General features: G+C 40.8%; 1 protein-coding gene across 10 annotated transcripts in view; it reads left to right on the plus strand.

The window, feature by feature from the left end:
* The window catches only part of DOCK10 (dedicator of cytokinesis 10), a 122022-nt gene that overhangs the window by 37080 nt on the left and 70914 nt on the right, over nucleotides 1-14028 (plus strand). For all 10 annotated transcript variants that reach the window (XM_032697899.1, XM_032697901.1, XM_032697896.1 and 7 more), the window contains exons 3-4: nucleotides 2599-2688; nucleotides 10977-11059. In XM_032697899.1, the coding sequence (XP_032553790.1) occupies nucleotides 2599-2688; nucleotides 10977-11059 (173 nt within the window). The remainder of the gene's footprint in view (nucleotides 1-2598; nucleotides 2689-10976; nucleotides 11060-14028) is intronic.

Here is a 14028-nt window from a genome sequence, read left to right on the forward strand (position 1 = left end):
TGCCTGATCAGCCTTTAAGAGCATTTAACTTTGGAAGGAATCGTGTATGAACAGGAAGTGCCTTTGTGGCCTTTTGCAGCGAAGTGGTTAAACATAACTAATTCTCAGAAGGGAAGTGCTTTGTAGTTTTTAACACAAGGTTAAATATAACAATATACAACATTTTCCATGTCCCAATTCTTTGTAAATAAACCTGTGATGTTCTTTGTTAAAGTCTACAAACGCACAAGCCCAGTGTTACCTGATTTCTCAGGTTTGCACGACTGTGTTTCTTTCTTTCAAGTGTGGTCTTGTTAAGGACAGTGGGGGGAAAGTACCACAGGAAAAACAGTGGGGTTACAAGGCTTGTTCAGCTACAGTCCTTTTAACAGGCTATGTAAGAGGAAGGAGGCACAATGGCCCCATTAGGTAAATGTTAACTGTCTTGCTCAGTGTGTTGATATCAGTTGACAATAAGTGTTGTACTAGGTAATGCTGTATGTCTGATCTATAAAAAAAGATGCTGGAAACTATCTTCTACATGGGGCAGATAAGCTTTACTGTGGGTGAGCAGGACAGGTTGTTGGTGTCTCTGAAGCTTATTCACCATCATGACAGGGTCAGTGTGAGTTACAGAGTGCATCTCATGTCTCTTCTCCTGTGGCCTCCCACTCTGCCTTAGTCTGGGAACAACAGATCTTCAGCAGTGGTGTGTGTGCTGGAAGGATAGTGTGCGTGTTTTGTGACTGCTGCTGCTGGCTGCAGGGTCCCAGCCCAGGGAAGAGCTCCATCTGATGGGCCACAGGGACACTCATGGGTTTTCAGCTGTGCTTGAGGATTGTGTCTTCTTGTGACTGCCAAAAAACTGGGACTTAAAATGTCACGTATGTGTGAAGTAAAAGTAACGAGGTGCATTCCGGAGGTTGTGGGTACTGCTGGGAAGTCCCTAAGCAACCAAGGATTCAGACATCTGTTACTAAACGTGGCCTGAAAATTCATACTTCTCCATCTGCTGTCTCTTTTACTCATAGACTAAATGATTGCATAAATCACTTCACATAGAGTTGGTAACACAGCTGAGTAGAGACCAAGAACTCACACTTACGGAACTATGTTTGGTTTGTTCAGAAGAACAGGATTTTTTTCACTTTCTGGTGACTATGAGGCACTATCGTTATTCATGAGAACCAGAGTGTTTTAATCATGTATCCTGAGCTCTCCAGATGAAACCAAAAAGTTTGGGGAATCCCATGATATTTCTGTCTCAGTGATACATACATTTCTTTCACAATTACTCACTGAGAAAGGGATGGGGGGAAATCAGAGTGGTCTGTGTAAGCTCAAGGAAAAATGCAGTCAATAATCTGCAGGCAGTTGTCATGTAGAGTTTGGGTGCTTCAATTTATAGAGGAAAACCATCACCTTTTAACCTGAGACTTTTTAGTCTGAGAAGATAGGAAGGAGAGCCTCCAGGGGCACAGTAGACACTGCAAGCTGCTTCATGGTATTATTAAGCAGTGGTTCTTCATATTAAACCAGTTGTATGCCATAGGCCTTCTTCTGGAATTCATGTGCCTTTCTGTAATGGAAGAGAAAATGAACTTGGGAGGTCAGATTTATCTGGGTTTCTGTCTTGAGTGACAGAGTTACTCCGTCGCAACTGAGAGCATAATCTGGGCTGCTGGGGTTTGATTTTGTTTGGCTTACCCTCTTATGGGAGAGAAAATAAGTGGGACACATCTGTAGCTTAGTTGAAAATACCCCAAAGCTTCCTTCTGTGAGCCTTTTGCAAAGTGGCTGCTTTGCCTGACCCCAGCATGGGGGCCCTGGGTCACACACAGGAGCACTGCTGGTGGCCCTGGCCTCTCGTTGGCCTGCTGGGAATTAAGGGAAGCTTGGCTCCTTGTGGAGAACTTCTGGAGATCCACTTCTCTGTGTGGTTTCCTGCTCTGGGGCCTGACAAGCCAGCTCAGTCAGCAGCTGCTTTCAAAAAAAAGGGACTAATTTGTGCAGCTCCTGTGGAGCCTGGAAGAAAGCTGCAGGCTGTGCCAGGAGTCCCTTGTCAGCTCTGCCCTGCTGCTTGTGCCCATGGGGGCGAGTGTTCCTCTGAGATGCTGCTGCCTGGTTCCCCTTGCTTTCCGACCATCAAACTGTTCTGTGACCCTCCTGTAATTGGGAGGACTCTGCTCCTCTCTTCTCCTTGCAAAAGAGTCAAAGCTTTTGCTTCTGTCTCCACGTTCCTTGACTAAAAGGAATGAGGTTCAGAAGCGAAGTGGAGAACGCAACACTGTTGAATTTGGCATATATTTCTGGGAGAGGATGTAAGGAAGACTTGATGACTTTTATTATCAGAAACCTCAGACTGAAGCAAGTTTACGTGGAACAATTTTATTCCCAGAAATCTATTCGAACTCTGCTCTTGCTTGTAATTAATACTTTAGTTGATAGTATTGAGTAGTGTGTGTGGGCAGGGTTGCAGTTGTTGGTATGCATGTGTTGTTGGCTGCATGACAAATTGAAAAAATGCAAGCCATGATAACAAGGTTCTTAACCTTTTCATGAGACAAAACTGCTGTTCTGTCACTTTGAGTAAATTGCATATTTTTTGTTTATTGGCAGATAGACACAGTTTCACTGGAAATCAGGACACTGTATCCTTCTGTACCTGAAGATGCAGAACAAAAAGCAGAAAATTTATTTGTTAGAGAGGTAAGTATCTAGTGTGTATATCCTCTAATTTTAAACAAAACCAAGGGTTTGGGGGAGGCTTGCTGTGATTATAATTAACATCTTTTTTCTTTTAATATGCTTTCGGTGATTTGAATCATATTTGAATTTTGAAGGCCAGAAGGAGGGGGAGGGTTAACAACATATCTGCAGTTGACTATTCTGAGATTCTTGTATCTAGAAAAATTTCAAATGCACTGATCAGCTGTCATTGTGCTGTTTTCCAACTGCATTCCCTGTCACTACTAGTTCACTGATATTGATGTTGGCATTTTTACATGAGTGCTGCTTATTGGTGATCTGAATGCTCTTTGCACTTTGAAAATATTGATATCTTTCAAAAAAAAGATAACTAATTGGCACCGGTTTAGACTCTTAAAAGTGCATATCTCGTTTGGAGGTGTACACCTGAGGAGTAGGTGCACCCTGAAGGATGTGTAGGGGGTTATATCTGTGGTCAGTATTTAGAGTCTGTTCTACCTTTGCAGTAGAAAGTTGAACAAAAAGTTCTTCCATGACAGTTAGAGCCCCACCAGGAGTGAATAATTGCTCTACATTTAAAAAACCCCTATGGTTGTGTTGTTTCCGTACCTGATCTGGGATTGTAGGAGAAGATTGCTCATCCTGCTGCCTAAGGAACATGTCAGGTTGTCACCAGTATTATCCCTTCAAAGGACATGAGAGATACTGGTCACACTGTTCAGAGGAATCTGCTTTAGGTGGCTCCCTGAACCTTCCCCATCTTCCACTACAGATGTAAAATATAGCTCACCATGTGCATTAACAAAACAGGTTTATGAAACCAAGTTTTTGGTCAGCTTCTACAAGGAGTTTAATTCCAAGCATTTATAACTAGCCCATAATGTGTACATTCTCTACCTTTGTTTCCCAGATTGGGATTTTTCACACCTGAATTTCTGGTTTGAAAAAATATTTCATATGTGCTACAACTACAAGAAAATGGGGGGAGGAAAAGTCAGTTGCAGACAAACACAGGGTTTGGAAAACATAAAGTCCAAGACTAGGCAGAAATGTAGCTGTTGAATTGTATGCAACATGACATTTTACAGACTGGCTCTATTTCTTTTCAGCAGGTCTAAAAAGAGCAGTAACAATTTACTGCCAGCTCAGATTGCCTGAACTTTGCTGTCTTTCTTAACCTGACAGCAGGGTTAAAAGATAACATAGCTCGTGGAATTATCTACCTTCCCAGAAGCCTCACTGCCCTTTCAGCACTTTGGGGTCTGCTTTTTACTTTAAGGTTCCACAAGTTGCAAGGCCAGCATTGTGCTCATGGCTTTACAAAGAAAGTGGTGGGTCTAAAAATGGAACCTAGTACACAGAGTCTGGGAATCATTACAGCTGAGTACTCCAAGGGGGTGCTAATGACAACCTGGTAAAATACATATTGAGCACATCTATTAGCTTTCTCTGCAATACCAGTGAGCCAAGGGGAAGGGGAGAGATGAGCTATGCAGTGGAAAAAAAACAGTACTACAGGACTAAGCCTGTGCATGTAATAGGAGCAGTAAAGACCCTGTTTTAAAGTAGTAATGCATATGTTCCATTTTGCCACAAAGCCAAAATCTATATATATGTGTGTATATATATATATGTATGTATGTATATATGTAATAAATTAAATTCCAGGAAGAGGATGGTTTCTAGTCCAAAATTAAGTAAAACTGAGCATGGGGTTCTGTGAAGACCTGTGATTGTGGTCCACTGCAGCAATTGTATGAATGTGTACTGACCCAGCAGAAGCCTGTTGTGTTCCTGGTGGGTGTTCAGCACTTCTGGATGGATGTGCAGGAATGGTTTTTTGTTTTGTTTTGTTTTGTTTTTTTGAACCATGAAAAAGCCAACGCTTTACTCATTGAAGGAGTCTCTTCTTTCTTCAAATATAGTATGGTGTCGTGAACAGTGGAAGTCCATCTTGTACACACTTGACTCTCTGTTGGTCATCTGGACTTGTTACAACCCAGAATCAAATGCCTAATTCCCAATCAGACTGGGGGGGAAGATATACAAAGGCAATGTACAGCTTCATCTTGCTGAAGCCATTTTAGGAACAATTGTCTCTGACTGTTCACTTATGTTACACTGTCTCAGTGGTTTAGCAAGTTGAGACACAAAGACGTGGAGCGAGTTGGTGAACTGCAAAGGAAGGGTCTGGTGCAGTGTGAAGACATGGTACTGAAATTATTTCAAGAACTCAGATCCATGATGTCTTGTCTCTTTCTTTGTTGGCTTTCAGATGGTCTTTTCTACAAGGGCTGTCAAAAGTCTGTGGTAATGCCTTAAAATCCTGTCTCTTCCTGGGTGTTCATTTCTCACTGGTGACAGTAGGAAAGCTTTACTTCCATCTCTAGATCTTTCATTGCTGGAGTCCTTCAAGATGAGGGTTTTTTTCCTCAGCCCTCACCAAGATCCATACGTAAGACAGCTTGGGAATTTGATCAAATTTCCCTTCCTCAAGTGACTGTAAACAGTACTTAAGGAAGCCATGATGACTCAGTTGCCTGTGCAGTATCAGTGTGTGGACTCAAGAGCTGACAAGCCAGATGAAGGAAGATGAGGCTGACATTGCTGAGGAAAACTTTCAGTATCGGTGGTGTTTGATGCTGTCCACCTGTAGTGAAAGGGGTTTGCCTCTAGCTGTCTGTTCGGTTTTCTTAATACTGCTTTTAGATTCCTCAGGAACTAAAAACTTTCACTTTTGGAGATACTCAGATGTTATGGCAATGGGTAAGGCAGAACAATTCATTTTAAATTAAGATGTCTGACCATCTATCTCTGTGTTTTGCTGAAACTGTAATATGAAAATTTTAAAAATAAAACAAAGGTGATAAACAGTCTTTGATAAGTATTTTCTGCATGCAAAGAGAATAAATATTTTACATCTTATGATTGATTAATATCTGAGTCCATTTGTTAATTTATACCTAATTATCAGCTATATTTTAAAGGTAATACTTTGTGAATTGGTTATTCTTATACCTGTAGTTGTCTTAGGATGTTTTTCTTGTGGACTTTTCCACCTTAACTTTTCTTAGGCAGGAGGAACCTGATGAATTAAATTAGGTTCCAAGAAAAGAGAAGTTTCCAGAAACTTATAAAGCCAGAATTAAATTGTCTTCAGTGGGTTGGGGTTTTTTTAAGTATTCCTGGCTTCCTCGAATTCTGTACTGTCATCATGCTGTGTCCTTCCAAATTCTGAAATTTCTTACTCCTAACAGAGTCAGCTGCACATTTGCTGTATTTATGCCAGTCAGCATTGTCCTCATGGTCCATAATTTTGGCAAATAGAAACATTCACTCCACAAGAAACAAAATAAAATTCTTCCTTTTAGAAGGAATTCCTAATATCACCTTTCCCAACTCTTTATCCTGAATATTTACATCAAATGTCAATTCTTTGGATTTTCCCTGCATTTCATTTGGAAATATAAGGGGATAGTGTATTTTGCAGTTCAAAGTATTATTTAGTCTGAGGAACTTAAGCTACCTAATTGCAACATATTTAATCCCATATTGGCTTACATCAAGTCAATATTTTCAGGAAGCATGTGGGCATGTGAACAGACAGACACGCTCTTGTGATATTTGTATCTGTATCTATAGGAATGAAATTCTAGGTAGTTATGAAATAAAAATCCAGAAAGTAAATAAATGTTAGCTGTCAACTGTCCTTTATGAAATGAGTTTAAGCCAGATGATCCTTCTAAAAATGATAGGTGCTACTTGGATAAGTTTTTGGGAAGCCTGTTTGCAGAGGGGCTGGCCGCAAGGATGAGGAGGAGTGTGTAGGAGCTGTGCAGGGACAGAAGGAGTAAGCTTCCTAGGTAAAAAACACAACATCAAAATGGAATAACAGTGTAGGAATATTGAAATTTCATTTGATGAATGATGTAGTTACTTTTGTCTCAGATAATACAGTATTCATGTGGATGTCTCTGAATTTTCCTGTGAGGGTTTTCTAGATGCGCAAGTGGGAGTTGTCACTTGTAGTAACCTTGTAGAGCCCTTGCCATTCATCTAGGGGGTTTTTTTATTTGAGATTTTGCAAGTTGGGTCTATAGGATCTGTAAGTAATTATTAAACATGAGTTTTATTAATCACAATGTTAAAAGAGCCACAGCCCCCTATATAACTTCTGAAAGTTGTCCTGTGTCCATAAAGTTGATTTCTGAGGCTTTTTGATTTGAAGGCTAATCTGCATTGCTCTTACCTCTTTCAAAAATTAAATTAAAATGGGAACTCCTGTTGGTAAATGTCACCCAGAAAGTTTTGTTATTGCTCATCGCAGTGTAAATTTCCCCAACTTCAAAATCTAAATTTTTTCTGTACTTGGGAGAGCTGTGGTGTCAGGACATAATATGTTACTAAAGGATAGTCATTCTTTTGATACCTTAAAACAATAGTGTGTTTTAATGTTTTGGTTTGTTACATGGCTCTGTCATTGGACTTCACTGTATGTGTGAACCGTGTTATTTTGGGAGCGGTTTTGAGAGGTCCAGAAGAAGATCCAGGTTGGAGGCAGCTTGTCGTGATGCTGCCATGCTTGTCATGGGCATAAGGAATCTGGGGTAGGCCTGGGTGGAGGGCTGAATTTCAAACCAGGGTGATCTCACCACCTTCCACCTTCCCAAATCCGAGCACACTGGCTTTGGTTGTTACAGCAGAGGTCAGAGGAGGGAGGAGCAGTTGGGAAGGCTCCATGAGCAGAGCCTTGCATGTCACGGGAAGAGCACAGAGCCATCCTGCAGCTTTTCCTCTGGCACTATGTCCACATCCAGCTCTGGAAGGTCTTGGCTTTCTGTTTCCAGGCTCTTGCATAGGCTTGCCATGGCCTGTTCAATATCTCTTGTTTTACACCTCAGAAACAGCCCCTCTTAGGGGGCAGAGTTGCCCTATGCATGGAGTTCTTCTGCAAGAAGCCCAGTTGTTTCATAAATTACTTTTATCATATGTTCATCTCTATTTCTAGTGCTATCTTAGAGAGCATGTAAGCAGGGGAGTTGCCTTTAGATGTGTCAAGGTGTTTGCTTCATTTGTATTTCTCTCACTTCCCATTCCCCATTTATTTTTTTGTTTGTTTGTTTTATTTTTTTTCCCCCCTCGGAAAGGTTCATTTCAATTTCAGGGTAAATCTTTTTTGGTGCCTTTTTCCCAGTGGTAGCCATCATGCTGTCATCACCAGAGCCAGAGTTAAGAAGTTACAGGTGGAAAAATCTTGCAGGACTGTCTGTCTCTCTAAGGAAAAATTAAGCCCTCTGGGCAGCAAGAAAAAAAAAAGTAAAGACCCGGGTTTGATAGGGCCCTTGGGAATGGGCTGTGCAGCCTGCCTGGTTAACAGAGTTCATGTAAATGTGTGCCAACCCTCCCACATCCCAAAGCTTCCATTTCTCCATCTACATTTTTCCTCCCCCACAGTTCACTTGAGCTCAACAGCCCTTGCATTGGTACCTCTGCTCTTTGCCAGAAACATTAGGATCCAGCTCTGGCTTCTTGATGAAATTTCTGCCTCTAGAAAAGTTTTTGTCACTCCTCAATTCAGATTTGCAGATACTCTTCCTGATTGTTAAAATTCCATTTCCAATAATAATTTCCAATTCTAAAAAAATCTTTGTAAGTCAGAACAGTCAGCAGCAGCATTTCGAGTTGGGATATTCTGAAGAGAAAGTGCTGTACCCTTTTTTTGGTGTTAATTCTTGAGCTAGATCTAGTTTCCTCACAGCAAGCTGGTTCAAAAACAGTGGTAGCTGTTGCATTGGGCTGGCTTGTCTTCTGTGACTTTACTGAATGATACTTGAATGTGCTGCTTTGTCCCCTTTGATTTTTATTTTGATTAGCTTTTTCTTGGAGGAGCACAGTAAACCTTTATAGTTACAAGATAAAATACTGTGGCCTGCTCTATATGTAATTTACAACTGCTTTTTTGAACACATCAGCCTATAATGATTGCAATAAAAGCCTACATTGAGAATTCTCTCTGGGCTTTAATTGCATCTGTAAGTAGAATATTCAGTAATGGATGTACCACAGGAGAAAAGTGGTCCTTTCTGTAGAAGGTTCAGTTGGTTTACGCTTGCTAAGGAGTGATGTGTGAATTGGAGGGTCTGTGCTCACCCTCACAACATTCAATGAGCTTTTCATTGGCTTACGTAGAACAGAACGTATGTTGCTCTTGTAGGAGTATTCTTACAGGCCAGGTGACTATCACAGCGTTTTAACACAAATACGAGAGTGACCAAATCATTTTATGAAGAATCACAAAATAGAAAGGTTGAGGTTTAGTTGTTTTTTTTTTTTATTTCTCTATTCAAAGGCAAAGTGCAAACAACACTGGAGTGCGGTAGGAACATGGTTGTCAGGGTTAACTTTGGGCCTGTCCCTGCCAGGTGCAGAGTGAGTCAATTATGCTGCCATAATATTGTGTTTATTCTTGGAGAATACGTGATTATATTGTCTAATAGTCACACTTGATTCTGCATCCTATAAGATAATGATGGCTTGTGTCAGATGAGAAGGTAGGTACTAGATCCACGTGGAATGTGTTTACTGCCTTTGGTTGTGCTGAGCTGCTCAGTTCAGTGTTGAGGAGGGAGAGAAGTGCCTATAAATGTGCACCCACTTCCTTGCTGCCTTTTCCATACTCTAAACCAAATAAAGATGTCCTAGAAGACTCTGAATTCGCAGATGGCTTCCTAAAACAATTTGTGGCTGCTTTCTCTGTGTAATTTCCACAAGACTTAAAAAGGAGATTTGTTAACCAGTGCTAAGTAATTTAGAAAGCACCACCATTAAGTTTTCAGCCCGTCCCAGATTTGCTCCAGCAGCCTGATAATCCCCTCTCTGTCCCTCTGAGACAGAGACCACTCTGCAAGCAATGACCCCCATGGACACTTCAGGAGAGTCTGAGAATGATGAGTGGGAATAGTCATGTTTGAAGGAGTCCTGTCCCTTTATTGCCTCTTCTTCTACTTTCTCTGCATAGCTTTTGGCTTTCAGATACCTTTGATATATCCTTTAATCCATTCTGTTTGTCTCCTAGAGTCTCATCTTTCCCCCACATTTCTGTGAGACTGTCTTTCCCGTTTCCACCTCAGATTCCTTTCAATGCTGCTGCTTCTTTTTCTACTGTAGATCTCCACCCTTGTCCTTTCTGACATGCCTCCTTCTCCCTATGGTCTTGGGCAGTAACTTCTGCTGTTACATTGTAGACTGTATCTCTCTTTCTTTCCGTCTCGTGGGCTGGTGCAAATTTTGAGGTGGAGTGTGGGGAGAAAATAATACAATACTGGGGTAAATTCTTCAGTATACTGTGCAAATACCAGGTTGCAATTTACACTCTGTACAAAAAACCACTAGAAATTCTGGCATTGTGTCATTTTTCTTGTAGTTGTGTACCTTAGCAGTAACTGTACATATCTTATGCATCTTGTTGCCTTTCAGAATGTCATGTTGGATTTAACTGCATTGAAAAAAGTTCTGCGTCTGGTAAATAGCACAGTTATTCTGGTCTGTTTGACAGCATAGCCAAACCCTTAAGTATATTTTTTTGTTCAGGTCTGTTTTCCTTATTTAAGAGAGATTGATGTACTAAGAACAATTTCCAAAGGTGAATGCAAAACCAGCAAGAAGTTATTTAGGTAATAAAATCTAAAAGATGGCGAGATGACTGAGCAAATTCAGTGTGGAAGGGAAAATAAAATGAGACTGGTGAAAAATTATAGTCCTATTAATATATTCCTGATTGTTATTAAGAAGTTAAAGATCAATCCCTAAGGTCAGAACAAGAAGTAGAGGGCTTGTGCTGCAATAACAGGGAATAAAAGGAGTAGGACAAATGTATTTACAATGGAAGACTTAGGTAATGAAACAGGATGCAAACAAAAAATGTGTAATCAGTGTCCATGAAGGAAGTCAGGCCTAAACTAGATAGTGTCTTTTAAGGCAGTAAGTATATAATTTAATGATGTTTCTTAGAGAGCAGATGAGAATCAGTAAAGCATGTTAAATTGCTATCAGCCCCCTCCTCCATCTTTTATGATTCAGTGCATTTGATTTAAAAGGGAAATTATGCTTTAAAATATGGAAACATATGACTCTGACTTTCCTTTAAGAACTGTGCACCCAGCTATAAAAGAGAAGAATATGTTCTCTAGCACAAAGGACTCCCTGAGATCTTTATTGGTTCTCTAGCCTTCTTGAGTCTAAACACTTGTAGTAATTTTATTGTTGTTGTTTGTGTTTCTTCTCTTTAGGCTTGTAAATACTACAGTTCCCAGTGGCATGTTGTGAACTACAAATATGAACAGTATTCAGAAGACTTTCGACACTTACCACAGTAAGATCTAGCATAAGTTCTTCCTTTTTTTTTATTTTTTCCCTTTAGGTTGGTGTCATTTGCTAAGCTTTGCCCATATTTGCACTTTCCTTTGTCTCATAAGCTCTGCTTGTTTTACTGTGTTTTTAGTGCCTTGCATTTTTAAAAAGGGGAAGAAAAGGTCCTTTAGAAAAGTTCAGGACTCTGCAGAATTCAGTAGTATCAACAAACCCTATTAGTGCTGATTCAAATCCTTAGAAGCGTATTTGCGTATTCAAAGCACAGTTGATACGGGAAAGGTGGCTTTTCGTTTTCCTTAATAATGCATAAATGTCACTCACCTTTAGCTGTGATTAATTCTCCTTTTAGTTACCCTGTGTAACAGAGAGTAGGATTTCAGTGTTTTATAGCTGCACTGTACAGAACTGGGTGCAGTGTGTGCAGCACTGATGAGGCTGTAGAGGTGTGCAGGTGTTGGGGTAGATGGGCTTCCCTCCTGTTCTTGGAGGCAGAACATTAAAATCAGTGTAATGGTGTTGGGGGAGGAGCAAAAACAAGTTCCTTGACTTGAGTGGAAAGAAATTAAGAATCTGGTGCTCGTTTCTACATGTGTGAGTTTCTACCCATGCTCCTGTTTCTGGCAGGTTTGTATTCTGTGACCTCAGGATGGTTTTAGGGAGTAGTTAACAAAATCACTAAATGCCAAAATGAGCTGTGTTACTGCTTCCTTTCCTGGAATTTGAGTCATTAAAATCACATACTGGATGAAAAAGTTTTTTGCATGTGCATAACACAGGAATGGGTGCTCCAGGCTTGGGTTGGATGGAAACTAGTATTAGCTATATTGCTTCAGGAACTGATAAACTGATTCTTATGGCCCCTTCAGATGCTGTGTTTAGAGGGTTTTGTGCTTCAAGCCTTCCCTCAGACCTGCATTTGCTCTTGTATGTTGGTATTTTTGTGAACAGTGGATGTGGTAGTACAAAAAGCCATTAAGAGCAGTTTTGCTAATCAGAGATTATAAACATACAATTTCTTAAGTACCCAGCATGCTGATTGTTTTAGAAAGTTAATGCATTTAGTGCTCGAGAAAAACGTTTGCAGCACAGCAGTTTTTTACTTAACCTGAAACATCTTCAGTCATGAAATATGCATTTGACAGATGTGGTTGCATTACTCTGCACAAAAGTACATTTTAGCTGATTACATACATCCTCTTTTGTGAAGGGTATTTTAATATGGTGCTTAAATGTGATTTGCTTTCATGAGTTCATGCTCTAGGGACACTGTGCTGTCTTGCATCTCACTTTTTTTTCCCCCTTGCATAGAGGATTATAATGAAGCAAGATCTTGTTGTGTCTTGTATCACAACATAGCACTTAGAAGTGATTTGGATACCACAGTGGTTGATATTTCAGCCACAAAGTTATAGCATGTGTGTCTGCATTTTTTTTGCTGAAAGTTACCATGGCTTTTGAGCTTAACCTACCTTAAATAGAGCTAATTTGAGGTCCACCTCGTTTCATACCGTTCCCAGCCTCTTTGACCTTGATTTCCATGTACATGTTATGAAGTTTGGTGTTCTAGACTAAATCTTCTCTTGAAAAATAAAGTGACTGTATTGTCATTGTATTGTATCTCACTGTTGATAGGTCTGGATGCCCAATTTTCACAGTATTTTGTTTGATTTGTGCAAAACTGCTGTTGTACTGTCAGAAATTCCCTTATAGGAAGTCGTATTGGGGAACATTGGATGATTGTTAAGTGTTTAGCTTTGCATCATGGGAAAGGAACACAGATCTAACTGTGACTAAAGTAATTCCAGTCACTGAGGGTGTGCTAAACTCTCCTGGGGGCTTTCCCATTTGTAACATGCGAACTGGACTCAGCAGCCTTCAGCAACGCTGGAGGACTTCGTGCTTGGCTGTACTTGAGGCCATGCTGTGTTGTTTCACACAATCAGACAACATGTCAAGTAATGGATACATGGTGTAGCAGATTTTTATCAAAGTTATTCTTTCTGGATACTGACCCTTTCAGATTGGAAAGCAGTTGCAGTGTGATGCTGACCACCTGGGGCAGGCACGGAGTAGTCAGTGTGTCCCTGGTGCGATTCCACCGAAGCTGTGGCACCGGGCAAGAGCTCAACACCAGGTGCATGACATGACCAAAATATTTAGCAGTTGCTTTAGTTTTTTTCTGAGTGTGTTCCTCCTTGGAGATTTTTCTCAGGTCTTTCTACCCCTTAAATTCCTCTCTGTGAACTCTCACTACCTCTTTTTACACTGTATTTTATGCTTTGTGCTGGTGTGTTCTTGCTTCTTGAGCAAGTGGAAGAGTAGAGGAAGAAAAGGCGTTGCTTAGTGTGTGCTGTGGTGGCAGTCTGTCTGGGAACAGAAATAGTCATTAGCAAAATTTTTGCTGTTGTTCATAGAAAACCTGGAACGTTTGGTAGATATTTCAGGCCTGGTGCCTTGGAATTCCGCATCTTTGTATAGGTCTGAAGAGGCAGTAGGCAGAGAAAAAGAGGCTATACTGAACAGGATCCTGTGCTTACCATGCTTTATCTGCCTGCCCTAGAATGATGAGAAGCATACCCAAAAGGATTCCCATCCAACAAGGGAAATATCTTCTATGGAGAATGATACAGAGGTCTGAGTGGATGAATGTTTCATGGGTGGTCAGTGAGATCTGACACCTGAAGCAGCAGTGGTCTATCCTTATCTAAGTCTTTTTAAGCTCTACTGAGGGGACAGAAGGATTTCCTTATTTCAGAGAAACTCCCAGAGTACCCAGACTTGTGGAAGGGCTGTGGTTCCATGGGACAGGCTCACTGTCTGCACATGGAGCAGCAGAGAGGGGCAGAGTTGCTGTATCGTGTGGTGAAGGCTCAGCACCCCACTAATCCAGGAGATTTCTGACTCCTCCTTTCCCTCCTCAAGAGCGTCAAGGGGATTAGGGTTGGGGATTTGTTTTGTTGGTTCTTTTTT

Source organism: Chiroxiphia lanceolata, chromosome 10 (genome assembly GCF_009829145.1).
Source record: "Chiroxiphia lanceolata isolate bChiLan1 chromosome 10, bChiLan1.pri, whole genome shotgun sequence".
NCBI lineage: Eukaryota > Metazoa > Chordata > Aves > Passeriformes > Pipridae > Chiroxiphia > Chiroxiphia lanceolata.